Consider the following 25,300-nt stretch of genomic DNA (forward strand, 5'->3'; position numbering starts at 1 on the left):
GCTGGTATGAACCCGCGAGACATAATTGCGTCTGCAGTCGGTCTATGGCATTGGATGAATAGCAGTGGCAGTCCCGTCTTCATTCTTCCGTCAAGAGACAATGGCTCAGATGAGTGATAGAAGTAAACGATTGGCCCGCCTCTCTTTGATTACCCAGCCCTCGGTACTGAGTAGTATCAGTCTACAGGCCCAGGTGGCATGTACAATGTTGGTAACATCTCAAAACCCTGGCATTAGGAGCCGCCGTCGTATTCGGATTTGAATACATTGATACATTGTGTCTTATTTGTTGCATCTGAGAGGTGCAGCCTATGCAGCTGCAAGATATTGTGTATGCCAGGGGACCCCTCTCCAACCCCTTTCTTATTCCTCTTCCCTTTATAACAGCAACAACGTATAAAAACAAAGAAAGCATGAAAAAGAGGCCCGTTATATATGCCAGGTGACTGGACAGGATGACAGGATGAATAAGACAGCATATGGTGGGGATGGGTAAGAAAGGAGACATGGATTTTCAAGAGGCCGGGCCGGGCCTTTCATCACAACCTGCTGGCAAAGGTATTACAGAACATACCCCTTGGTGGCCCGTGACGGTCACCTCCACACTTTATCGTCAGTATTCATATTCATATCTCATGAATCCGCGTGATTCATGTATTTATAAAACAGTCTTATTATCAGCCAATAATGCTTAATAAGAGACCTAAAACCTTAAGGATATTTGCGGGTAGTTCTGATGCAAAACATAGGACCCTTTGGACCCTTTATAAGCAGCCTACCCTGTATTTCGATGTGTACAATGTGTATTTGGCCACACAGGAATGAGTCGGTCAGTCCTTTGCCCAGCGCCCGCAATATGCCTATATCGTGTCCGGAACCCCCTGGTCACGAGAATCTCACTGTCTTGGCCGGAGATGTTCTAAGTCACATAAGATATGAGATGTGACTATAAGTTTATAACCCAGGAATCAAATTCCGAACGATTCCTGATCCGCGGACCCTGGCCACCTTCGAAACTATGTTTGCAATTAAGGTGAGACCTGGTTCTCCACGTGTATGTAACTTTACCGCTAATAGCACGGAATATAAAAACGTACATGTACATACTGTATATTCTTAGTTGGTAGCGTCGCTAATCAGTTACAGATAACCGCTCTCCTGACTGGGAGGTACAATGACCAAGGCGTAAACTTGGACATCTAGAAATAATAGTGATAAAGCGAGGGAAGCCGGGTCTAGAAGAGGTGCATACGAATAAGCCATAAGGTCCCCCGGCAACTCGGCTCGGCACGTACCCCGCTAAGGCCCGGTATCGTCTACGAATAGTAAGCCGGTTATGGGTCCACTATCGGCCCGGCCTGGACCCGCATAGTGGGACCGAGCCTGACCGACTCGGGGCACGGCGTGGGGGCGGGTAGACTATCACACCACCCAACCTTATCAACATAAGACATCGGTGTGATGAGTTGCAAGTGTTAGAGACGCATCTGCACGTATAAGGAACTTCAACTGTGGAGATCGGCCGACCCTCAATGTCTCAGTAACATGTATGCAGCGTCCATGTCACCATCTTTAACATTGAGTTGAGACTGGGTTCGGTACGCATTAATGGCGACCGGCCAAATGATATGCGAATTGACACGAGGCGCGGGTGATATTGGGGTGCAATGGGGACAGAAACAGCGGTCACCTTGATTTCAGTGTGCCGTAAAGACGATTCTCGACAGCAAGCTGACAGAAAGGGAAATAGGTCATCAATTTTGCGAGGAATTCTCTGTGCCAGGTAATAAACTAATAATCACAGATAAGGAATGGGGGGAGAATATAAGAACCACGTAAATACCAACACATCAGTCGCTTTTCCAAGTGATTTTTATTACCTTCTGCACTCACTTACCTTGTCTATCTTACCTGGTTTGCATTTATCTCCTCTAAAGGTGTGGCCTCAGCCCGTCAGCAAGATAGACATAGTAGGACCTACTTACCTTAGTACCATGAGTCCATAAGTTCCCCGAGCCTCGTAGTCGGACCAGCCGACGTTCTCCTTAGCATGCTTTCGGATTTGATTTTTAATGCCCCGAACTTCAGCGCTCAGGGAATCAATCCCATCTCCCTCGACCTGGATACGAACCCTTGGCAAGTATTCCACCCGGAGATGACGGCGTCGCCCCAAATCCACCAGTCGCGGAACATATCGCAAGGCTTCTCGTCGTCCACCCACGTATTGTCGGCTACGGTGCAGATGCAGGGCTTGTCAATCTGACGAGCAACAAAGCGGGCATCAGGGGATACACAGCCGCCGGGCGGCACATTCCACGGCGTGGCCGTCACCTTGGCATGGTAGGCCCCCGTCATCCAGTCAGACAGGGCGCGGAGGGTCGCGAAGCGCGGTTCGTCCTCGTACTCGGCGCGCAGGCTCGGGTCGGCGACGAAGCAGATGGAGATGCGCTCGCTGGTCGGGTGCGTCGCGTTCCAGGCATACATGTTGCGGGCGATCTCCCTCACGGCGCGGCAGCGGTGGCACATATCGGCGATCCAGGTCTGGGCGTGGCGCCCCGGCGGCGGGAACCGCGTCGGGCGCACGGCGATGGAATTCGCAAAGACGCACTGGCCCTCAGCCTGGGTCAAGGGCACGTTGGCGAGCTCCTCCGGTGTGGTGGGGAAGAAGACGCCCTGCATCCAGCTGGGGCAGTCGGTGAGGCAGTAGCCCAGGTTGCTGCTGCAGGCGCGGCAGTCGCCGACGGGGCATGTCCGCTGCATGAGGTCGAACATCCTCTGCGTCATGTAGCCCGAGGCCAACATCTCGGCGCGCTCCTGCTCGCGGCTGCCCATCTCGCGCTGCTGGTTCTCCTCGCTGACGAGCATGTCGCTGCACAGGGCAAAGTCCTCTTCCAACTCCAGAGTGTCAGTGTCGGGCATGTAGGGGAAGGGTGCAGTGGTGAACTTTTGGATAAGCTGGGCTCTGGTAAAGTGGCTGCGCCGGTAAAGGCACCTGAGGCAGACGATGTGGCCGCAGGGGAGGATGGTGGGCAGCTGGCCAACCTCCTCTCCTCTCCCTGGGTTGAGGCCCAGCCCCTCGCCTACCATATCTAAGCTGCACCAGTTCCACTGCCGGAGGTCGACGACGGGATGTTGCATCATGGCCTGGGGCCTGATTCGGCGTTCACAGCCAACGCAGGTCAGGGTGACGTTGTTCAACAATTCGGGGTGGCTGGCCAGGATATGCCGAATAGACGGGAACCAGCTCGAGTCTGTGTCGTCAAGGGGGTCAGCCATTATGGATGGGAGGAAGTATTTGTCTAGTTAATAGCGAGTTGATAAGTAGTGAACTGATACTTGTCCGTTTTCTTTTACCTTCTCCTTTTCGTTTTTCGTGTTTGATTTGGTGGAATCCTGTGATTAAATTCTGCGATGAGGCTTCAATATATACTGCATTTGACGTCTGCCTGTACGCCGATCAATATTTCTGTCACAGCTCAGGGATCTTGGTAAAGTGGACAATAAAGGCAGTCCATGAACAATCGTTTATTCTCGTCGACAAAGGACTAACACGGCGACTACACCAAGACCAACAACAGAGAAAGACAGTACTATTGTCTGGGAATAGTCCCCTTTGTGCCTAATGAACCGGAACTGGGCCTTTTGGGCATGATCATGTCCTTCGAGTTCCTCTTATACAAATACATAAAAACATACCTAGTTAGGTACACGTGTGATAACCTTACAGTTGTATCTGCGTACTTGGTCAAGAGACGAGAGCTCTCCCTGTCTTTCTTCTCACTAACGATGAGTTTCTGGGTTGAGTGAACCACCTCCTCCAGGCTTATATAGATCTGGGCCACGCGGTTGACAGCAGAAGGGCAGGTAGTCAGTCCATGGTCGAACATGGATCCCAGGCCCTCTCCATCTGACGATATGTGTTCCCAAATGATATGCAATGTATCTCCTTATTCGCAGAAGTCGAGTCGACCTTCGTAGGCCAGTCCTCCTATTCACAGTCATTTCAACTAAACGCTGGGCTTACCTCGAACAATCCATTCTTCAAACGAACAAAATCAAGAGGCTAGGACCCAGCCCAGGCCAGACGTTGGTCAAATAAAGTATCACTGTCTCATTGCCATGCCAATACAACCAAGACATATGTCTCAACGCCCCAGGACTATTCGGGGTATAGGAGATGCCGTCGACATCAAGGGTGGCTTTCGGTACATACATAGCACGTGCCGTAGCCAAAGGACCGTCCACATCTGCCCGATAAACCCGACTCAGGGTGCGGCGCATAAAGGCCCGACAATGCCCCCGTCAGAATCCGAACAAGTCCCGACTCCCACACAGAAATGCAAAAACGACTATGCCCCGGATGGTCCCCGTTGGCCACCGCCATGCGTATTTATACGAGAAGTAAAAGGGCAACTGGACGTCTAGGTTTAGTCTCTCGACGTAGGGTTGCTGTGTCGTGCGCGCTTCCTTCCGCTTTCCCTGGTCGGACCTACGGAGGCGCGCAGCTTTTCGTTCCTCTCGCGCTTGAGCTTTTCGTCCAGGACCCGTGCTGTTGGGAGAGAGGAAAAAGTCAGCAAGATTCCACCGCAAAAAAAAAAAAAAAAAAAAAAAAAAGAAAAAGAAAAAGAAAAAGAACGAAACCAGAGGGGCAGTGGTGAAAGAGGGAAAGCAACGCACTCAAAACGTCGTAACCAAATTGCGGAAACTCCAAGCACAGCGCCTTGAACTCGTCCTCGGCCTCGGAGCGGAGGGTGTGGGAGCGCGCGGCCCAGAAGCTGGCGATGGGTGCGCGGACAGTGGTGTCGTCGGCGTTGGTATACTCGTAGACGTAGCGGGCGTAGGCAATCTCGCCCTTGGCGGTCGAGTTGACGCAGTGGATCTTGGAGCTGGAGAGCGCCTTGAGCCCGTCGACGCCAAACTTGTCGGCCAAGGTGTAGACGCGGGCGTGCTTGAGGAGCTGGTCGCCCGTGTCGTCGACGTCGGGCATGGTGGGGTCGTCCTCGAGGACGCGCTGGCTCGGGAGCTTGCGGGGGAAGTATTCGCCGGTGTAGAGGTACTCGAGGAAGCTTCCTACCGCTTCGGTGTTTTCGTTGACGAGTTCGATCTGGCGGGGCTAGAGGCGTGACGTTAGCGTTATTGCACCAGGTGCCCAGTGATTCAGGTGAATGCCCGTCAGGCAGAGGGAGTCAAAAGACAGCCAAAGAGGATATTAGCGTACACTTCCGTCGTTGTTAAACTGCGCGCACGCCTCCTTAAAGTAAGGGCTTTTGGCCAAGAGGGCCTGGTGAGCTGTCAAGATGGTCTCGGATCCGTTCTTTCCAACGAGCAGTGTGACGACGGGACTGGTGAGGTAGGTCAGGAAGGTGGCGCGAGGTTCGGGCCCCTTGTCGCCCTGCGCCTCGTCGCCCTCGGGCTCCTTTGCAGACTCTTCGACATCGGTGGTGGCCGTGGCCTTGTCGGCGGGAGCGGCTGTGGTGGTCTCATCGGCGGGGACGACTGTGGTGCCTTCCATATCGACGTCTTCGCTTGTGGTGGCGGGGTTGGACGGGCGTTGTTCCACAGCCTCCACGTCTTTGGCGCTGTCGGCCATGATGGGCGAGATTGTGCCGGAAGGGGTGGTCGGTCAAGGCTTTCGAGCGCGAGAGAAAGGTATTCGAATTCCGTGGCGCTGAATCGGACAAACTCGGCGAGTTAAAACAATTCGTGTATTCCAACAAGCAGTATCGAAATAAATTCAATTGAATTGGACCGAATCGAATCGAATTGAATTGAATTGAACAGGATTGAAGCGAATTGGTAGCGGTGGACGATTGTGGTGAGAAGTAACAGGTGGATTCGCAAAGGCGGGAAGAAAGAGAGGGCGACGTATTCGGACGTTATGGAAAAATGGGGATAGCTGACTGTAATTGTGGGGCTTCTGTTTTCGTTATCGCTTGATAGCTTTTTCGTAGCTTCAACTATCGGCTATGTACCTGCGCTAGCGCTCAACCTGCATGGGTGCCTTATGCGCAAGGCCTACATCATTCCCACAGCAACAACCTTATCGATAACAGTCCTGCGATGTACCTAGGTACTCCGTAGTCGGTATATGCCACCACGGTTGCCCATGCCATGAGCGTTGAATGGACAGCTACACTGGAGGCTCACGGCAGAGAGAAGCAGCGTGTAGAGGCGCTGGAAAGAATTACGATATGAAATACGGCCGCCCCAATCTCTCCGTACAGCGATACTAATAATCCAACACTCTTCATCTCCTCCATCTCCAAAGTATACCAAGGTGGACATACAGAAACACCATCGCTATGAATATGTTTTCGCTCGTGCCAGAATGAATATCAGCAGAGTGCATCCTAATTTACAATTCCACCCCACTATCCCATCTCAGGCCACGGATATGGTCATTGCGGTTCGGCCGCCTGTCCCTCGCCATGACCCTCAGGTTCGTCCCCCGGCGACGTCGGTTTTTCCTTCGCTCCCGGATCCGGCCGCAGCGGAGGAAACGCCTGAAGCAGCAAGTTCGCCGGCGTCTCCCTGCGTAGCACGTCGAGATGGGCCGCGAGGTCGCTGTCGCGCACAAAGAGCTCGAAGCTGATGATCAAGCCAAAGCCCACCTCGAGGTGCAACAGCTCGTGCTCAGTGACACCGCCAACTCGGGCCATCTTGTGGTTCGAGTAACGGTAGTCCTCGAGCGCCTTGGTGGAGAGGCGCAGCGCCGCGAGGAGGGTGCGGTGGACGGTGCGCGGGGTGACGTAGATGGTGCGGTCCTCGACGGCCAGCCGGTGGATGTAGAGGCTCGTAGCTAGGTATACACCCGTGCTCATGGGGCAGTACTTGTGTAACCGGTCCAAGTACTCTTCGACGCTGGTATCTGGCACTTTCCTACAGTAGAACCTGCGCAGAATGGCGTCGCGCTGCTCTTTGGTCGGCTTGGTGTTCCCGACTATGACTTTGTCCTTGCGCGCGCGTGGCGGCGGGTGGTCGACGAACGTGGAGGCTTTCGGGCGGAGCCGGATCCCGTCAATGGGCCCGGGTGTCAAAGACGCGTCGCGCGACGGGGCCTGCCTGATGGGCAGCTCGGCCGTCACAGCCGCCGACGCAGCGGCGGTTTCGGCCTTTGCTTGGGCCTCGGCCTTTTCCCGCATGAGGGCGAGTTCTTTCTCCGAGTGGGGACGCTTGATGTTATCTCTCTCCCACTGCATTCCTCGCATATGGTGCGTCTTGACGGATACGGACGACGGGGGCGAAGGGATTTCGCCGGTCGAGCGGGCGAGCGCGTCGCTAGTCGTCGCGAGGACCTTCATGGCGGCGTGTGGCGTCATGCGCCACACTTCTTCGTACCGGGCTTTCGACCGGGCGAGATTCGCCGCGATGTCCACGAGATTGGAGTCGGAAGACGGGCTCGGGGCAGGAGGCAGTGGAGGAGCCTCGTTGGAATTATCGGAGTCGGTGCGTCCCAGGGGCGGTTCCTGGGAGTCGCTCGGCGGTGACGACATGGCCGCGGATTGCCAAGGCGAGAGGAAACACGGTTCAGACGATGTGTTTGAAGATGTTCGTTGCACTTGCGCTATGGCACCAACGGGATGGCCAGTCGGAAGGACGGCGGCGGTGGATGATGGTTTCAGCCCGAATTGGCGGTAGGGCGCTCGGGTTCGTCGATCAGCTTCGGGACAGGATTGCAGAGCCGGCGCATATTATCCAACTTTGGGGTCTTGACAAGTGCGACGATTGATGATCGGAGTAATCTTTTCCTCTGCCAGGCAAGAAAATGGGACGGGAAGAAGATCCAAGCCAGGCAAGACGCGGTCAAGGGGATTGAGAGTCCGAGGGTCAAGTTGGCGAGAAGCGGGGCAAGTGTTGACTCTTCTCTGCCTGACGTGGGAACATATCTGGGCACTTCATTTGTCTAGTGATGTCCAATGGGAGAAGCTCGATAGAAAGGGGACTCCACGACGCCTGGCAAACAATTGGTGTAGTTAATGTTGAGTCTTGGGGGGAGCGATGGAGAAGAGAGGAAGGTTGGGAAGGCGAAGACGGATGAAGGAGCAGGACCAGCCGGAGCAACACGTGACATGGCGCGGATGCTCCGTTCCGGTACGAAGTACTAGGTATCTCCAATTCTCAACCCCAACACATTCACTCCCTTCACTCCCTGCTACGCAGACTCGCCCGCCATTTTCTAGCTCACCGCGCATACCCAGGAAGCCTTGCCCAGAATTGTTGGAATACAACTCGTCAAACCAGTCAAACCAGTCAAATTGTAAAGGGGGAAAAAAATTACTACCTATCTTCTGGAATTGCTTCCAACTCGGTCCTTGTAATCCACAGAGCACTTTATCACATGTCAATTTCTCGCGTTCGTTGGATGGTCGACAGGGAGGCTGGAAATGTGCCCCTAGCCTCCTAACCAGCAACGAGGGGCTGGTGTTTGAGGGGTATGCTGACACTTGACCAGACACCTTTGAGGCATCCAGTACCCGGCGCGCGTGTCGCATTACGGGCCAGCCGCAAGAGTCCATAGGTCAAGACTCGAATAGTAGGTGATGTAGGTAGTCTACGTCGGCAGGACTAAAAATTGAGGACGACTCTACGAGAATTGACGCTTAATTCGCAGGGATAGTCTTATAAGAAAGTAAGAGGCTGTGCAAATCGTCGACGACTTCTCTAGATGATCCATAGAGATACCTCCAAAGCTTCAGGATAATCTCCTTGGCAGGATTGTCGCCCGAAACTTCTGGCCATTCGCCCTGGGATAACGCCTGCACAAGGTCGTCGTCCGATATCTCGGCACGGGAGCCATATGGCACCTTCCACTCGAGAATCTCGTAGATGGCTCTTCCAAGAGCAAACAGTTCGCGTTTCATAGTCCCGATGGTGTGTCTTTGGGGATAATCAGAGCCGGGGGGGCAGTATCGGTCCTCACATCCGTACCAGTTACTAGGATAGACGTCCTCTCTGTCCGAGTCGGCGAAATCGCACAGCTTGAGGCGCCACTCATCAAACAAAAGGGCGTTACGCGTCGATAGGTCGCCCCAGATAATACCACTCTGGTGAAGATGCGCGACACCTTTTGCAAACTGGTGCGCCAGAAAGACTCGCGTGGACTGGTCGGGAGGACTCGTCGAAGCACCCATGATGATGTTTCGAAGGCTGCCGTGGGGAGACCGCTCTAGGCGCAACCCCCACGCCTTTGATGCCGAATCCGGGCCATCCACAGCGCCGGTCTCGAGGCCAAGATACCCGAGGATGTACTCATGCGGTCCAAGAGTCTCATATATGCTAGCCTCTTTCCTGAGAACCTCGTCCGTCTCGTCTATGTCCTTGCCTGGCCCCAGAGCCTGTCGTCCCTCATACCAGACAGTCCCGCCTTTGAGAACGCATGGGGCATCTTTGGCCAACCCAGTCTTGCCGTCGCTCTCGACTGCATAGACAACGCTGTTTGCGGTCTGTCCTACAATTTGTATCTTTCCAATTTGGATCAATAGTGGAGCCATGACTTGATAGGTAGGCCGGTCGTGTTGTTTTGGGCTGTCTAAATCGATTGAAGGAGAAATGCGAACTACAATGTCCAGTCTGATCGAGCCGACGGAGAAAAAGTCGATGTACGATAGGTGACTGAGAATGCCTGCCTCTAGGAAATCTATCGAGTATATAGATGCTCGTGGGGAACAACTGGTTTAGATCGGACAGTCGAGCTTGTCGGTGTAGCGTTTGTACGAATACGCTACTGATGTGGATGTGGATGGAGCCTGTGGAGAGAGAGCGCGGGGGACTCGATTTTGTGGCCTAAGGTGGGTCAGTCCCGACGGATCCTCTTCGGAGTACTGTATACGGATACTCTTTTGTGGCTTATTAACAGTTTGGCTTAGCTCGGAGTAATTACATGCCGTTGAAAATTACCCGTCTCCTCGCCCTTTGACCGAGTTCCTGGAATGCTCCAGGCTTATCAGCACGACGCATCTCAGCACCCGCTGACCACCTTGCAGTCCAGCACAGCAGACGTCCCCCCCTTCACCGACTCAATGGCCTTGGCAAGTACGCTTTCGAGCTCCTCAGCCCCGTCCACACGCGCCGCGAACAAGTCTCCTCCAGCGGCCGCCTTGGCGATGCCCGAGTAGTCGGGCGACGGGCTAAGCGAGATGTTCAGCTCCTCGTTCGACGCCTTGGAGCCTCCGCCGTCCGGGTGCACCAGCAGCAGCGACCTGCGCGGCGCGTTCCACCCCTCGTTGTTGAGGACGATGGTCAGCACGGGGATGTTGTACCGCTTCGAGATCCAGTACACGCTACCCGGCACCGAGAAGAGGAAGGTCCCGTCGCCGACGATCTGCACGACAAACTTGCCCTTGCCCGCGCCGCCGCCCTCCGTATCCGACGCCAGCTTGATGCCCAGCGCCGCGCCGCCGGACCACCCCAGCCCGCCGCCCCCGCAGTTGATCCACGACCCGGGCAGCGTGGGCCGGATGTTGTCCGACACGAAGACCGTGTTGGTGACGGCCTCGACGGCCCAGATGGTGTCTTTGGGACACATCGCCCTGAGCCGGCGGCAGAGGTAGCCCGTGCCGAACTCGCCGTTGTCCAGCAGCTTGTTGGTCTGGTCGATGGTCGCGAGCCGCCGCTCGTACGATTCCTGCCGCGCCGCGGCGGCCGCCTCCTGCTGTCCTTGGTCGAGTAGCGCCGCCGTCTTCTCGTGGGACCGGAGCCGGGTCGTGATTTGTTCGACCGCCGCCCTCCCGCGGGCACGGTACCGCGACTCGGCCTTGATGTAGAAGACGGGCATCTGGTGCTTCAGCGGGTCGACGTCGATGTGGAAGACGCGGGCGTCGGCCCGCGGCTGGCACAAGGTGTTGACCCAGGGCACATCGCAGTCGATGACGAGAATGACGTCGGCCGTTTGGATGGCGTCCTCGGCGCCGAAGCGCAGGCCCAGCCATGCCGGGTGGTCGGCGGGGAAACACATGTCGCTGCCGGCCGTGTCGAGCACGCGTAGGCTCTTGATCGTATCGGCCAGCTCGACCAGCGCGCCGGGTAGGCCGTGGTCGCGGCCGCCGTAGCCGGTGATGACGAGCGGCTGCTTCGCCCCGGCCAGGGCTTCGGCCATCTTTTCCACGGCGCCGGCGGGCAGGCCGCCCAACTCGACGGGGTCCCATTCTTCCTGGTTGATCTGGTACGGTTCGATCTCGGCCTCCATGACCTCACGCGCGCCGGAGAGGTAGACGGGTCCTTGCGGGTCGGACTTTGCGAATTGCAATGCACGGTTGACCATCTGCTTCACATTTGCCCCGGTCCTGATCTCGCCCGAGTATCGGCAGTACTGCGATACGATTTCGGACTGGCGGTGCACGTCTTGGATCCAGTGGATGTACTCGGTGCGACTTCCGCGCATCTCCCCTTCAATGGTGAAAGGCGAGAGGCCGGCGAAAACAAATACGGGGGCACGGCCCGTCGAGCTGTTGTGCACGGCTGCGCCTAGGCCCTGCGTACCTACGTCGACGTGGACGATGACGCATTGCGGCTTGCCCGTGAGACGAGCGTAGCCGTCTGCCATGGACATGGCAACCATCTGAAGGCGAGAGTGAGTAAGTAGAGCTGCAGAAAAATGAAACAATTAAAAGGAGAGGGAATAACTCACTTCGTTGGGACAGGTAATGATGCGCGGAAAGCGGTCCTTCGCCTCGCGTTGACCCTTGACCATGGCCTCGATGATGCTGGGATGGTCGGAGCCCAGGTTGACGAAGCAGTGCGTGACCCCGGCATCCCAGAGGGCCTCAAAGAAGGCAAACGATGCGGTGTACATGCTTTTCGAAGCCGGACTGGCGGTAGCGTAACCTCTAGAGTGGTCGAGGGCCATGAGGTTTGACGGGGCGTGTCTGTTTCTGTCCACGACACCCCGTGGGTTTGCATTGCTAGTGGAACCTCCTACTGCGACCGCGGATGGCGGCTGGTGTCCTTTGTTTCGCGAGTCTGACCGTAGGCCTGCAGGTGATGCGGACGCGAACCGAGCGGCAAGCTGTCGAGAGTGCGTTCTGGAAGCGATGAGAGGCGAGCGGGATGTCAAGCGGCGCAGAGTTGCATTGGGTAGAAGTTGAATGGCCCGGGGTGGCATAGCTAGGATGATTCCGTGTGGTCAGCGAGCCGTGTCTGCTACAAGACGAAGAGTGGCGCGAGACTGGACGAGAGGAGAGGAAGTCGTCTCCCACAGTCTCGGTGACGCGTCGGTGTTATCAAGGTAAAGACCGTGATTCGCCGAGATGGTGTTGAGTAGGCAGCGTATGTGGGTTGGTAGGTGGAAGAAAGGGAGATAAGGGGGTGTGACAAAATGGGCGGCAGTTGCACTTATACGAGGGAACAGAGGAGGTACATGTGCTAGACTAAGGTATCTTCTTATAAGGTAAAGTACCTAGCTTCCAGGCACGGAAGTTTATTTCATGGCAGCAGCGACCTGGTTGACACATGTTGGAGGAGATGGTACTTGTGCGTACCGGCGGTTCATATCGGTCATACCTGGGCCTATTGCGCCGCATGACGATGCCGTGGAGACGACCCCAACTCTCACTGGGCGATAGCAGTGTCGGTCCCCAGCTGTACCCCGCATGTCGGAAGCTTTGACCGCCCGTTGACGCACGCTTGAACACGGCTCAGCCCTGGACTCTGGGGTAAGCTGACTTGAGTGGGTAGGAGAACGTACTTCGTAGGTTCTCTCCAATCTCGAATTTCAGCCGAGTTGATAATATGAATTTATTCTCGATATGCGAGACCTTTGTTCGATATGCACATTATCTTCTGAGATGTCCTTGTGTCCTCCGTTTACCTTGGAAGATTCAAAGCACACATGTCACTGTCTCTGTTTGGTTCCACTTATTCCTTTCGTACTTTGTACTCCGAGATCTTAGGCCGAGAATTGCCGTCAAGTCACTCGGCGGGCTACTTGCGGATAGGCCTGGCCCACGCAGAATTAGTTCTAGCTCCGGATCTCAGGGAGGGCCTTATTACGTGTACATCGCAGCAAGACACTGGTGTCACGAGGAGACGAGACGCTAGCGGTGCGTCGCAATTACCTACTCGTTTGCTGACGAGAGCCATTTCGAGGTTAGATTGATGACGAGGAAAAACGGATGAATAGAATTGGATTACGGATCAATCCTATTGTTGACCACCAAGGGCCCGTTAAAGGAATTGTCCAGTCGATACTATATCCACCAAATACATTGGGAAATACACTGAGAATGCTCTATGGATCCCTATCGTACTTCCTACGCAAGTTGTATTCCCCTCCCATCCCTTCCCAAGCCCAACGGTGTTGTTCCATGTATTATTTCGTGTTATTCGTTGTACAGAGTCGAGCGTCTCCTGTCGCCAATCCGTGAACGACGAACCAACCCAATATGCAGATATTGTACAAACGCTCTGATGCCGTCTTGTGCTTTCCCCGGAGAGTAGACTTGGGACAGTCTGATTCAAGTGGCAAAGTGACATTCGAACTGAATAAATGGTCGCGAGTATTGGGTCCCCTCAAGCCGCCCTCGTGCGCAGCTGGAGTCCATGCCACTCCTTGACGCGGTCGCCGAGCACGGCGTTGACCATGCGCTGCTGCTTGAGCATAGTCAAGCCGGCAAACTTGGGCGACGCAATGTCGATGGCGTACATGCTACCGCACCCGCCCGAAACGTCGCGCACGTCGAGTTCCACGGGCGCAAGCTCCGCCGTCAGCTCGTCCCAGATCCACGACTCGGCGCTGTCCAGGTGGTCTGGCTTTTGTAGTGTCGGTGGGGTGGACGAGGGCGATGAGGGAGATGACGACGCGGTGGCGGACTGGGAATATGACCGGATTGCGGTGAGTTTGTCGAATCGCGCAGTTGTTCTGGGGAGAGTGGAGGGGAGCGCCCGAGAAGCTGTCGCTGTCGGAGTAGAGAATGCCCTTGTCGACAGACGGAGGGTGTTTGGCGTGGCGATCGAGGTGCGGCGCGCAGCCGCAGCTAGGGAGCGCTGACAGACTCGACAGGACATATTTGCGGTGAAACAATACCAACTGCACTCTGATTGCAATGGGTCGCTATTCGACGGCTTGAACAAGGAGAAAGCGTCTGGATGGAAATCTGCCGAGGTTTGACGGTCACATGACGCTGGTGGAGATTAGATAAAACCTTGGTTCAAATATTCGGCATCTGAAGTTTTGTTTCCGCTTTTCACATAAGTGGCTTAGAGGAGTCTTCATGTAATAAGACGTAGTATGTGAAAAAGCGAAATGATAGTGGGCCCCACCCCTTTTCTTGATGCAGTGGAAGTGCCATGTGCATTCTCTGCCCTCAATGCCACCACCACAACCAGTCCGTCTTATTCGACTCGACGGAAATGAGCAACATGTCTGTCAGAGGTGTCGACATGGAATACCGCCCACAGCTCCAAGTCGGTAATCCTCCCCCGACAATGGTTTACACGAATCACATCAAGACGCCTTCGCAAACCCTATGCTCCTCAAAGTCCTACCCATTGCCGGACAACGAACGGGTCGACATTCTGGGCGAGGGACTGATTTCCGGTCATCTCAGACTCATCAACTCTCGATTCCCTATTTATAGCGCCGATGACAAAGACCAAAAGGTCATGACTGAGGAACCTCTGCGGGCGGCATGAAGTTTCATGATATACCAAAGTCCTCGGCTGAGCCCGCATGGCAATCTTTCTTCAACCGCCCTGGCCGTTTAACCTGCATTGAACCCGGCAGAAATACTACAAAGTCGGCGATTTCCAAAACGACCGTTGACCTGATTCGGCCATCAACGTGCCGCGCTCCAAACTTGTCAGCAGCGCTTACGCCCAGGCCCCAGCCGCCGCTGCAGGGGCAGGGGTCCGGCCACGTTTACTGCTCCTGTGCTGAGTTGCAGAACACTGCCTCGCTCGCCAGAGCAGAGACGAAATCACTCTGCGCCCATGGTCTCGGCAGTTTGGCCCTCAACACGCCAGGCCGCGATGATTAGTGTCAACCTCATCTTGTCATGAACACGCAGGTCACATGCACAAAGCAACAGCCTCATCGAAATCGAGAGTGAATCATGTTTCGCTCCAATGCATCACGACGCCTTAATTTCGAATGGCACAAGTCCTGGTGCCCACGCGGTGACCCTGCCAGAAGCCGACACACAACATTGATCTCAACGCGTGAGAAAAGGGGTCAAGATGTCGGCATCTCCGGTCTGACTTGCAGCTTTTGCATCCACTCTCTTTCCATTAGTTCTCACGCTAGGAAATTGCAATGGGGCAGCGACAGGGTCAGTTTCCCGGTGGGCGGCGAGTGAGATGGCGAGGGGCCATTACAGTGGACGACCGACTGAGACGAAGCAATCCTTCTCTTCCAAAGGGTCCCAGCCCTACAGGGGACGAGCCTAATCCCGTCAAGCTTACTAGCTTACTGATCATTGTTGCTATTCTTGGGAGGGTGCCAAGCATCATCCAGCGAACCATGACGACTCTCGAGACCCAGGATGCATGCAGGGTATGTGGCCCTGGTCTCTGACCTCCATGGACCCTGGCGTCTGGAAATTTCACTCATTCTTCGTCAGGGACCAAGGAGCGATAAGCTCAGCGTCATGACATCCCACGATACAGCGCAATGTTTTCACGGCCACACACAACGACCCCTGCGCTCAATGCTACCCCGGGACTGGCCATGCAAAAACAAACCGCGTCGTCCCGACTTCCGAGACCCCTGTTCTGCGAGTTCTGCATATCCACTGCATCGTCTGTCTTCTCGCTCCCCTGTCTTGTCTAGCTATACACAGCCGGGTCCCGATGTCCCAATCCCGTCGAGGCTGGGTGCTGCCGGGGACCCTTGCCGACCCGTTCTCTCTTCAGTCACGATGATCTCGGCGATGCCATACGATCGACCTATTGTCTTCTGCGGCATCCTAATACATATAGACCGCCTCGTCGCCCGAGTCGAGATCTTTCCTGGTCTCATCCGCCTCATCCAATACATCGCCAACGACAGAGATTTCCTACTCTTCTTTTTGTTTTTGCTTCCTGGGTCTCTTTTCGGCTCTAGTCTGTTACCTTTCCCTTTTTCTTTTCCTTCTCTCCTATTTTCCTTTTCCTTTTCGTCTACTAGCCTTGTCTTGTTTGAAAATGGTTCGCGGCACTCTTCTCCTCTCCTTGTTCGCCGCGGCCGCTTCAGCTGTCACGACCAAGTCAGCGAGCCGCCAGAATCAAAAGCGCGAGCTTAACGCGCGAACCCTACCCGGAGGCTACATCATTGAGTTTCACGAAGACGCTGTAAGTGACTTTCAGCCTCTCTCGGCGGTGACCGTTACCAAGGGCCACCATACACTGACAGCATCGGCCTACTCACAGGACCCTACCGAAGTCCACCAAGCGTACGAAGAACACGCGGTGAAGCGGAGGGACCTCAACTACAAGCTGTTCAAAGGGACCTCGATCAACTTCCGAGACGTCGACACGGCCGAGGAGAGGGCACGCGATATTGGCAACCTACCTGCCGTCAAGAACATCTATCCCATCGAGTACTACGACCGGCCTCACGACGAAGTGATTTGGAGGGGCAACCCGGGCCGCGAGTATATGCAGAACAGGAGACGCCATGTCGACCCAGAGGACGAAGACGACTTTGCCCCTCACCTGATGACCCAGGTGGACAGGCTGCGCGATGAGGGCCTCACAGGCGCCGGCCTGAAGGTTGCCGTCATCGACACTGGGGTGAGCAGCACCTTTGCCTACCCCATCCCAACTTTGACGGGAGACGCCCTTGGCTGACCAAAACATTGACTTGACAGATCGATTACACTCACCCCGCCCTCGGTGGGTGCTTCGGCCGTGGCTGTCTCGTCAGCTACGGTATGGATTACGTTCCCGAAAGCGTCGCGGATGTTGACAACCCCGACAATGGACCCATGGACTGCGAAGGTCACGGCACTCACGTCGCCGGCACCATCGCGGCCCAGTCCAACCCCCTCGGCTTCGAGGGCGGCGCCCCCGGCGTCGAGCTGGGCGCATACAAGGTGTTTGGCTGCACCGGGGGGGCTGCGACCGACAATCTGATTGCTTCGTTCAACCAGGCCTACGAGGACGGCAGCGACATCATCTCTGCTTCCATCGGAAGTCCTAATGGCTGGAGGGAGGCCCCCTGGGCCTCGGCCGTCACTCGCATCATGGAGAAGGGTGTCCCCTGTATTATCGCGGCCGGCAACGAGGGCGAGGTTGGCATGTTCTACGCCTCGTCTGGATCCAGCGCCGTGGGCGCCATGGCTGTCGGTTCGTTTGAGGTCACCGACATCCCCGCCATCCTGAACCAGGATTCGTACACCATGGACGGCAGCTCCCAGTCCGAGTTTGGTTGGCACGAGGGAGCCCCTGATGCGTGGGCCGATGTCACCCTTCCTCTCTATGCGACCAGCTTCGACACCGAGATTCCCGACGATGCCTGCGATCCGCTGCCGTCCGACACACCCGATCTGAGCGAGTACATCGTCCTGGTCCGTGCCGGAACCTGCACCTTTGACGAGAAGGCGGCCATCGTTGCCGCGCACGGCGCCAAGTACGTCATGTTTTACAGCAACGAACCCGGTATCGCCGACACCGATGCCAGCGAAGTCGATGGGATCGAAGGCGTCGGCATGGTTACTGCCGAACAGGGCGAGTTCTGGGTCTCGGCACTCCAAGACGGCTCCGAGATTGTCCTGCACATGAGCGATCCTACCCTGTCTGACATGGTTCTGACCTTCCACAACAACACCGCAGGCGGCTATCCCAGCCACTTCACTACCTGGGGTCCTACCTGGGACCTCAACGTCAAGCCCCAGTTCTCCGCTCCCGGCGGTAAGATCCTGTCGACATATCCCCGCCACTTGGGAAGCTACAGCGTCATCAGCGGCACCTCCATGGCCACGCCCCTCGTCGCCGCCGCTGTGGCTCTTATCGCCGAGGCCCGCAACACTCTCGACCCCGTCGAGATCATGAACCTCCTCGCGTCCACCGCCAAGCCTCAGCTTTTCCACGACCGCGTGGCCGCCAGCGACTTCCTAGCCCCGGTTGCGCAGCAGGGGAGCGGTCTCATCCAAGCTTACGACGCGGCCTACGCAACCGTTCTCCTGAGCACGTCCAGCCTCGCCTTTAACGACTCGGACCACTTTGTCGCGGAGCAGTCCTTTAGCATCAAGAACGTTGGTGCGCACGACATTACCTTTAACCTCCACAATGTGCCCGCCGCCACAGTGTACACTTTCCTCTCTTCCGAGACCGTCCCGGATACCTTCCCCAATGAGATGGTTCGTGAAGCCGCCACCCTCGCCTTCAGCAACGATCACGTCACTGTCCCGGCCGGCCAGGAAGTCCCCGTCACTGTGACCGTCACCCCTCCCGAGAACGTCGATGAGACGCGTCTCCCCGTGTGGTCGGGCTTCGTCTTGCTCGCAGGCGACGACGGCTCAACGTACAGCGTCGCCTACCAGGGCCTCAGCGGAAGCCTCAAGTCCGCGCCTGTTCTCAACGGCACCGCGAATGCCATCTACGTCGACGGAATGCCCGACTACGCCAACGGGAACGAGACGTTCGTGCTCCCGGCGCCCGGCTACGCCGACCCGCTCAGCGGCCGCCTCCCCGGCGTCGTCGTCGCGCTGACCATGGGCAGCCCGTTGGTCCACGTGGACCTGGTACCCCTGGGCCCCGTCGACGAGGACCTCGTGTACGAGTTCCTCGGCCACGAGACCATTGGCGGGGCCTTCTTCTCGCCCATGATGTATAACCCGCGCGTCCCCATTCCGCAGGTGTGGACTGGCGAGCTCAATGACGGCTCCTTTGCGCCTGCGGGCCGCTACAAGTGGAATGTCAAGGCGCTTCGCATCTTTGGCGATCCCACAAACCCGGATGATTACGAGGTTGCCGAGACGGAGCCTTTTACTATCCGCTATGCGCAAGCGCAGACTATCACGAAGAAGAGCGTTGAGGACCTGGGTGACAGGGAGGCGAGGCGCATGGCAAGTCTGCCCAGGTTGTGAGATGGATGTTGTGGTTGCGTTGTGTGATGGACTGATGGCATTTGGGGATGGCGGGCTCTGTAATGGAGAGGAGGATGGACGGTGATACCCGAGGCCGTGCCAAGCTGTATAAGGATTGGATCTCACATCTTTGCGGACCTTTAGCATGCGTGGCGTTTTTGCTTGTCTTCTTTTTTGGATACTCCCAGCCGATTTTGGATACTCCATGTCGCTATAGATAGAACAATATGAGAGTCGACTCTTTGAGTCTGCAATCATTCATATCCTCCATTTCTTACAAACTGTGTTCCAGCAACGCTAATGGATTCCTTGAAGCAGGCTCGGCGGTTCTGCGGTCCTTGTGCCATGCGTGTGGCGGGCCTGTATGCCCGGCGTGCGAACTTGATGATGATCATGGCGGGCTAATAACGTCCAGCCAAGCAAAACACGCGATGGCTTCGGCGCCGTTGCGATGGCATAGAACTCCGCGATACTCCTCACCACCCCGCCGTCAAGCTCCTTTTCTCCGCTTCCCCCGCGCATAGTCCTCTCCCTACCGTTACATCCGGCGACTTGGCGCCGGACCGTAGCTCGCCGGGACATGTGATTTGCCTGACGCGGCACGCCCAAGTCATGACCAGCGGTGAAATGTAAAGCTCAAAGCTGGCCCACTCATCGCCCACTTTCAGTTTCCTCCGTACTTCTTACGCACCCCAACTGTCGCCTCTGATCGGCCCTTCAGTCGAGCTTCGCTGTCCCAAATAGAAGGGCCGAGAGCTGACTTGAATGGAGGCAATGTGGCAGGATTGAACACTCTAGCCACAAAGAACTCACCCATCCATGGAGATGCCTGGCTTGTTCAAGTGTGGTGGCATTGCAATCGGCCCGGCCCAGACTGGGGTATGCAAAGGGCCGAGTGATTCTGCAGTGCCTCGGCTGCTCTCCGCAACGACATTCGATAAACTTGATATTTATAGGCTTTCTGAACAGACATAGATGCTTCAAAGTCAATACATAAAGGTCTGGTCTTTCGCCGTCGTTGCTCCTCACTCGGTCTGGTTCTGGTCCTAGTGCACTCATCAACAGCACCCCCCTATTCTGCATCTCCTGGTCCTTCCAACTGGGAACCGGCTTCAAATGAAAGCAAATTACTTCCTTACGGCCATCAGCTTGGCCAGCACGGTCAACGCCCATGGTTATCTCACCATTCCCAAGAGCCGTACTCGACTTGGTAGCGAGGTAAAGACAACTTCACATGCTTCCCCTTACACTTACAGCTGTCTGACCACTCCATGTAACCCAATAGGTTGGCATAGACACCTGTCCCGAGTGCACCATCCGCGAACCCGTCAACGCCTGGCCGGATCTCGAAGAAGCGACAGTCGGCAGAAGCGGGCCATGCGGCTTCAACGCCCGCGTCAGCGTGGATTATAACGTTCCGGCAGCTGACTGGGGCAACGAGCCCGTGGTCACCTACAAGCCAGGTGACATCGTCGATGTGCAATGGTGCGTCGACCACAACGGCGACCACGGCGGCATGTTCAGCTACCGCATCTGTCAGAACCAGGAGATCGTCGACAAGCTCCTGACGCCCGGGTACACCCCCACCGAGGCCGAGAAGCAAGCCGCCGAGGACTGCTTCCAGGATGGGCTTTTGTCCTGCGGCGACGTGCCGGGACAGAATTGCGACTACAGCCCCGACTGCTCGCCCGGGGAGCCGTGCTGGCGGAACGATTGGTTCACCTGCAACGCCTTTGGTGCCGACCACCGCCGCGGCTGTCAGGGCGTCGACAACGCTCCCCTAGGGTCATGCTATACGTCCATCGCCGGAGGCTTCCCCGTCACCAAGAAGATTCGCATCCCTGATTATGTGTCTAACCACACTCTTCTTTCGCTGCGATGGAATTCTTGGCAAACTGCCCAAGTCTACCTAACCTGTGCTGATATTGCCATCCTTCCTGACGGCGGCGACTCTGGCTCCCCACCCCCGAGTTCCGGATCCCCCTGCACTTCCATGCCAGTCCAATTCGACCACGCCGTGACCACCGTTCCGGGCGAGACGGTCAAGATTGTTGGATCGATTCCTCATTTGGGCAACTGGAATCCGTCGTCGGCCCCGGCTCTCTCCTCTGCCAGATACACTTCAACGAATCGACTCTGGACCACTACGCTCGACCTACCGGCTGGCCAAGCTTTTGAGTACAAGTTTGTGATTGTGGAGTCTAACGGAGCGGTCAGATGGGAGAGCGATCCCAACCGATCTTATACGGTGCCTGCCACGTGCCAAAGTGGCGATGTTACCGTCGACGGTACCTGGCGCCGTTAACTGCAGGGCAAGAGAACGGGTCATATGAATGGTCTCTATGGGGTGTATTGCGGGATATAAAGCCATACTTGGGTCATGATGATGAATTGGCTTAATTTGTAGGCACGGGCTCACGAAGCGGCGCGAGGAATATATGGACAGACATGGCGCAGTGCTGGTCATGGCCGGCCGGTATAGTCAATAAAATCCTTCGTTACATTCCAATATGGAAACCTAGTTCGACGGAGCGAGTGGCGGCACGAGAATATGTGTGCCCCAAACCAGTACGGCCATTGTTTGCCTCAAAGATACCCGATTGGGACTGCTTTTCCGATATCTCGGCCCCACAGCGCCGGCCCGAGCCCGGTCCACGTGGCCATTCTCCGTACTAAGCGGATCGGACACACTCGTCCGATGCCGTGGAGGGAGTGGTTGAAGCTAGAAACTGCATCGATTGAAGTAGGCAACGTAGTGCCAGTGTGTTCGGATTCAACATGCACTCATAATAAACCGCTGACCGGCGTCCACGGCGTAGACGGCCGGGCAAGGCCCCAAGGGTATACCCTACATACTCGTGCATCTGAGAAACAGTTTGACTATGCAATGGCAACAGTCGAGGACTACCTGCTTTCAACTTTCGATTCTGAGTCGGTTATTAGGTCTACCCTGGCGGGCGACATGGACCCTTGGATGAAGGGAGCGTCGATGCTCCGCTTCGGAATACGCAATAATGTGGCGTGATGACAACATCCCCCCAATGCCTGTTATCAACCCAGCGAAGAGCCCGATGTCGTGATGTTGGATGCATATCTGAGACGCCATGCGCATTGGACTTGGGCGTATGCCATCCAGGACTAGTAGCCTATCCGAGTGGATTGAATGGCTCCCTGAAAGCCGCCGGTGGTCGCAGGCGAGCGGTATTCATCAAGGACAACAGGTGAGATCGCATGCACGTCAACTGGAGTGAGTGATATCAGGCTGATCGCCAGCGAACGGTTTGTCGAGCGATCCAGGGGTCTCGGATTGTGGCAGCACGTCAAGCACAGCCCGCAGTCTCTCAGTCTCGGCGACGCCCTGTTTGAAGTGTCTACATGTAGTCTAGAACTATCGTTCATTTGTGCTTTCTAAAAAGTATAGCCCTCGTCCCCATTGTGCAATTTTATGAGATCAAATGAATGCGATTGAAGGCACATATCGCTGGGTGGGATTGCTGTAAATCTACAGGAAAAGAATTGTCAAATAATCGTAGATCACCAACCCGCATGCCGCGCTCCGTTCTCGCCATCCAAGACTTGGATGGCGTGCGGGCACAGCGTACGCCGTCACCTTGCATCCCCAGTTCCACTTCTCTAAACCGCTTCGAGGGCCCAGCGATATCAATACCGGGTCTGGCAGCATAACGATCCCCAGTCTTTCCCCACAGCCAAGGGACTTTCTGACAGGTGTGTCAATGGTTGGATGCGACATTCGCGGCTGAAAGGCCAAGGCGCCATATCATGGCGAGAGATTTAGGGGTCATGTAGACGAGAGCGGAGACTGCAGGGACCAGCCCGGCGGTGAGTCGGTAGATATATCGCGCTGGCAGTCGATGAGCAGTATAAAAGACCGCAAGTATCCAGGACCGAAAAGTGGCCATCCCCGACGTCTTCGCTTCTGGTGAATCCCTGAAAGAGCTCCCCCGGGCCCAGAGACGACATCCCTCAACATGGCCGAGCACAAAAACGATATCACCAAAGAAAGCCCCCTGGCTCAAAAGTCCCTCCGCGACGGCGACGTCTCTCAGGATGAAGGGGAGGTCACAGTCGAAAAGTACAACTGGTTCCGCGGCGTCTTTTTCCAGGCCAGCATAGTCGGTCTCGCGGCCTTTGCGGCCCCTGGCCTCTGGAATGCCATGAACTCGGTCGGCGCCGGCGGCCAACAAGACCCATACCTCGTCATGTAAGGTTATCTCATTTGGCCGTCCGCCGTCGTCCCTTGTCCATGTCTTCGTCTGGTTTGGCGCCGCTCACACATATTCTCCTGCAGGGCGGGCAACGCATTGCTCTTCTCCATCATGACGGTGACCTGCCTGACAGGCAGCTTGGCCACCAACCGCTTCGGCGTCAAGCCTACTTTAATCTTTGGCGCGACCGGATACGCCGTCTACTCGGCCTCGCTGTACACCAACAACCGATACGGCACGGAATGGATCATCTATCTCGGTTCTGCGGCGTGCGGCATCACCGCCGGTCTCTTCTGGGCCGCCGAGGGTGCCATCATTCTCTCCTACCCGGAGCCCGAGAACCACGGGAAATACCTGGCGTATTGGCTCTGCTATCGGAATAGCGGAGCCATTCTAGGAGGAGCCATCAACCTCGCTTTCAATGCCCAGGGGTCGGAAACTGGCAAGCTGGACTGGCGGACGTATATTGTCTTCGTTGCTCTCCGTAAGTCGGGGGATTGGGCCCCTTATCATACTGGAGAGCTTCTGGATCTTCAATGCTGGACATGATGGCCCCTCTCGGAAAGAAGACGACATGGGGAGAGAAGAGATCCAGGGACAGGACTCGGGAGGCTAACACGACCCAGAATGTCTCGGCCCCGTCGTCACCATGCTCCTCTCCCCCCCGGAAAAAGTTCGCCGTCGGAACGGGACCCGTATCGCTCCCGTGAAGCGCATTTCCACCGTCGAAGAGCTCAAGGCTTTCGCCAAGCTAACTATAAGGAAAGAGATGCTTCTCGTGTATGTCCATCCTTCCCCCAGCAAACCCTCCTCACAAATGTCCTACTCGCCCACCCCTAACAAATGCGCACATGGCAGGTCACCGCTGTTCATCTACATCAACTGGATCCTCCCGTACAGCGGCTCCTACATGTCCCTCTACTTCTCGGTGCGCGCCCGCGCCCTCGCCTCCCTCATCTCCGCCGTCGCCCAGATCATAGGCACTCTAGCCCTGGGCGCGTTCCTAGACTGGAAAGGCCTGTCGTTCAACGCCCGCGCCCGCTCGTCGTACATGGCCATGATGGCCCTGGTCGGCGGCTGCTGGGTCTGGGGCGCCATTGTCCAGCGCGAGTACTCCAACGCCGCTCCCGGGCTGGATTGGTCCGACGACGGCTTCGGGCGCGGTTGGGCCGTCTACATCCTCTGGCAGGTCAATTGGGCCTTGACCTACAACTATGGGTATTGGCTGGTCAGCCGAATGGCGCGGGAAGCTGCCGACGTCCCTCGATTGACGAGCTATAAGAGTGCCGGGCAGACCATCTCGTCGGGAATCAGTTCCACGAAAACGCCCGTTTGTTGCCCGTCCCGATCGTCAGTGACTTCAACAGTACAATGAGTGGACCTGCTGACTTGTCGACTGAACTCATAGCTTATTGTGGCGCTTGGTATCAACTTTGGACTCTGGGGCATCTGTGTCATCCCGGCCTACCTGGTTGTGCGAAAGGTCGGCATCGATTTTCACGGGCCTCGGGAGGAGAACACGGATGTTCCAGATGCAGACAGGTGAAGGCTGTCCATGAGAACTGGACACCCAGAGACTTTCGACGTATTGGCATCGTTGTCCTGACATTGCCTTGGAATGGATGGGTTAGTTAAAGGACGACCCGGGGTCTACTGAGGATGTATATGGCTGCGATAGCAACCGTGCAGCATGGCCGTGCTGGGTTATTCCGTCTCGAATTCTGTATATCGTTCTTCCACGGGGTTGAAAGATATCAGGGTTGACAATGAGGTGCCAAGCGTCATGCTTTGCGCCCGAGATGCCGGCGCTGATGGATGGACATGCCGTAGGCACATCGAACTGCGCGCCAACATATTTGAACAGCGGGAACCACCCAGCGGTTGGCCGAACGCAGAGACCAAAAGGTAACCCGGTCTCCTCGATTCAAGTCAGCTACAGTCTCCAATGGCGACGAACCCGATGCGAACAGAGAACCCTGATGTATAGCGGTGGTAAAGATATCTAATACTCCGACTCCAAGAAAGGTAAATCGGACAGCGGGCTTTTTGACGGGTCTATAAGGCGCTCAACAA

The 25,300-nt window shown here is 56.0% G+C and overlaps 11 protein-coding genes across 11 annotated transcripts; 5 read left to right on the forward strand and 6 right to left on the reverse strand.

Annotated features, from left to right (window-relative positions):
• Positions 1–2,091: 2,091 nt before the first annotated feature.
• Positions 2,092–3,276, reverse strand: ACRALDRAFT_1072819 (uncharacterized protein; the record flags this gene model as incomplete). The annotated part of the gene is made up of 1 exon (XM_071018030.1): positions 2,092–3,276. One exon carries the CDS (start codon positions 3,274–3,276, stop codon positions 2,092–2,094), a length of 1,185 nt encoding a protein of 394 aa, XP_070872102.1.
• Positions 3,277–3,996: 720 nt separating this feature from the next.
• Positions 3,997–5,795, reverse strand: ACRALDRAFT_1078062 (uncharacterized protein). Its single transcript, XM_071018727.1, has 3 exons — positions 5,219–5,795; positions 4,678–5,113; positions 3,997–4,549 (listed from the first exon to the last, which is right to left on the reverse strand). Exons 1-3 carry the CDS (start codon positions 5,588–5,590, stop codon positions 4,428–4,430), a joined length of 930 nt encoding a protein of 309 aa, XP_070872103.1. The 5' UTR covers positions 5,591–5,795; the 3' UTR covers positions 3,997–4,427.
• A 134-nt stretch (positions 5,796–5,929) lies between these two features.
• Positions 5,930–7,493, reverse strand: ACRALDRAFT_1083544 (uncharacterized protein; the record flags this gene model as incomplete). The annotated part of the gene is made up of 1 exon (XM_071019464.1): positions 5,930–7,493. One exon carries the CDS (start codon positions 7,491–7,493, stop codon positions 6,399–6,401), a length of 1,095 nt encoding a protein of 364 aa, XP_070872104.1. The 3' UTR covers positions 5,930–6,398.
• ACRALDRAFT_2037704 (uncharacterized protein) lies at positions 7,472–7,983 on the forward strand. The gene is made up of 2 exons (XM_071020840.1): positions 7,472–7,716; positions 7,763–7,983. The coding sequence occupies exons 1-2, from the start codon at positions 7,535–7,537 to the stop codon at positions 7,905–7,907; spliced, it is 327 nt and encodes a 108-aa protein (XP_070872105.1). The 5' UTR covers positions 7,472–7,534; the 3' UTR covers positions 7,908–7,983.
• A 617-nt stretch (positions 7,984–8,600) lies between these two features.
• Positions 8,601–9,491, reverse strand: ACRALDRAFT_2030144 (uncharacterized protein; the record flags this gene model as incomplete). Its single annotated transcript, XM_071020642.1, has 1 exon — positions 8,601–9,491. The coding sequence occupies one exon, from the start codon at positions 9,489–9,491 to the stop codon at positions 8,601–8,603; it is 891 nt and encodes a 296-aa protein (XP_070872106.1).
• Positions 9,492–9,958: 467 nt separating this feature from the next.
• On the reverse strand, positions 9,959–11,791 carry ACRALDRAFT_1036667 (uncharacterized protein; the record flags this gene model as incomplete). The annotated part of the gene is made up of 2 exons (XM_071015032.1): positions 9,959–11,557; positions 11,627–11,791. 2 exons carry the CDS (start codon positions 11,789–11,791, stop codon positions 9,959–9,961), a joined length of 1,764 nt encoding a protein of 587 aa, XP_070872107.1.
• A 1,305-nt stretch (positions 11,792–13,096) lies between these two features.
• ACRALDRAFT_1066006 (uncharacterized protein) lies at positions 13,097–14,103 on the reverse strand. The gene has a single exon (XM_071017264.1). The coding sequence runs from the start codon at positions 13,999–14,001 to the stop codon at positions 13,507–13,509; it is 495 nt and encodes a 164-aa protein (XP_070872108.1). The 5' UTR covers positions 14,002–14,103; the 3' UTR covers positions 13,097–13,506.
• Positions 14,104–16,116: 2,013 nt separating this feature from the next.
• Positions 16,117–19,034, forward strand: ACRALDRAFT_1052831 (uncharacterized protein; the record flags this gene model as incomplete). Its single annotated transcript, XM_071015756.1, has 3 exons — positions 16,117–16,263; positions 16,342–16,704; positions 16,782–19,034. The coding sequence occupies 3 exons, from the start codon at positions 16,117–16,119 to the stop codon at positions 18,999–19,001; spliced, it is 2,730 nt and encodes a 909-aa protein (XP_070872109.1). The 3' UTR covers positions 19,002–19,034.
• Positions 19,002–19,233, forward strand: ACRALDRAFT_1066007 (uncharacterized protein). The gene has a single exon (XM_071017265.1). It carries the CDS (start codon positions 19,064–19,066, stop codon positions 19,220–19,222), a length of 159 nt encoding a protein of 52 aa, XP_070872110.1. The 5' UTR covers positions 19,002–19,063; the 3' UTR covers positions 19,223–19,233.
• Positions 19,234–19,996: 763 nt separating this feature from the next.
• On the forward strand, positions 19,997–21,559 carry ACRALDRAFT_1083548 (carbohydrate-binding module family 20 protein). The gene is made up of 2 exons (XM_071019465.1): positions 19,997–20,219; positions 20,287–21,559. Exons 1-2 carry the CDS (start codon positions 20,118–20,120, stop codon positions 21,304–21,306), a joined length of 1,122 nt encoding a protein of 373 aa, XP_070872111.1. The 5' UTR covers positions 19,997–20,117; the 3' UTR covers positions 21,307–21,559.
• A 1,431-nt stretch (positions 21,560–22,990) lies between these two features.
• ACRALDRAFT_1058753 (uncharacterized protein) lies at positions 22,991–24,773 on the forward strand (the record flags this gene model as incomplete). The annotated part of the gene is made up of 5 exons (XM_071015950.1): positions 22,991–23,223; positions 23,311–23,711; positions 23,854–24,007; positions 24,086–24,557; positions 24,636–24,773. The coding sequence occupies 5 exons, from the start codon at positions 22,991–22,993 to the stop codon at positions 24,771–24,773; spliced, it is 1,398 nt and encodes a 465-aa protein (XP_070872112.1).
• Between the last annotated feature and the right edge of the window lie 527 nt (positions 24,774–25,300).

This window comes from Sodiomyces alcalophilus (genome assembly GCF_042370955.1).
Source record: "Sodiomyces alcalophilus JCM 7366 unplaced genomic scaffold ACRALscaffold_8, whole genome shotgun sequence".
NCBI classification, from domain to species: Eukaryota; Fungi; Ascomycota; class Sordariomycetes; order Glomerellales; family Plectosphaerellaceae; genus Sodiomyces; species Sodiomyces alcalophilus.

Excerpts from the sequence above, each read along its gene's own strand:
- ACRALDRAFT_1078062 (XM_071018727.1), bottom strand. The coding sequence starts at position 5,590 with ATGGCCGACAGCGCCAAAGACGTGGAGGCTGTGGAACAACGCCCGTCC. Across the intron at positions 5,114-5,218 it reads AGTTTAACAACGACGGAAGT|CCCCGCCAGATCGAACTCGT; the intron begins GTACGCTAATAT and ends TCACGCCTCTAG. Across the intron at positions 4,550-4,677 it reads ATTTGGTTACGACGTTTTGA|CACGGGTCCTGGACGAAAAG; the intron begins GTGCGTTGCTTT and ends CTCTCCCAACAG.
- ACRALDRAFT_2037704 (XM_071020840.1), top strand. The coding sequence starts at position 7,535 with ATGTGTTTGAAGATGTTCGTTGCACTTGCGCTATGGCACCAACGGGAT. Across the intron at positions 7,717-7,762 it reads CAACTTTGGGGTCTTGACAA|AAAATGGGACGGGAAGAAGA; the intron begins GTGCGACGATTG and ends CTGCCAGGCAAG.
- ACRALDRAFT_1066006 (XM_071017264.1), bottom strand. The coding sequence starts at position 14,001 with ATGTCCTGTCGAGTCTGTCAGCGCTCCCTAGCTGCGGCTGCGCGCCGC.
- ACRALDRAFT_1066007 (XM_071017265.1), top strand. The coding sequence starts at position 19,064 with ATGGAGAGGAGGATGGACGGTGATACCCGAGGCCGTGCCAAGCTGTAT.
- ACRALDRAFT_1083548 (XM_071019465.1), top strand. The coding sequence starts at position 20,118 with ATGAAAGCAAATTACTTCCTTACGGCCATCAGCTTGGCCAGCACGGTC. Across the intron at positions 20,220-20,286 it reads GTACTCGACTTGGTAGCGAG|GTTGGCATAGACACCTGTCC; the intron begins GTAAAGACAACT and ends GTAACCCAATAG.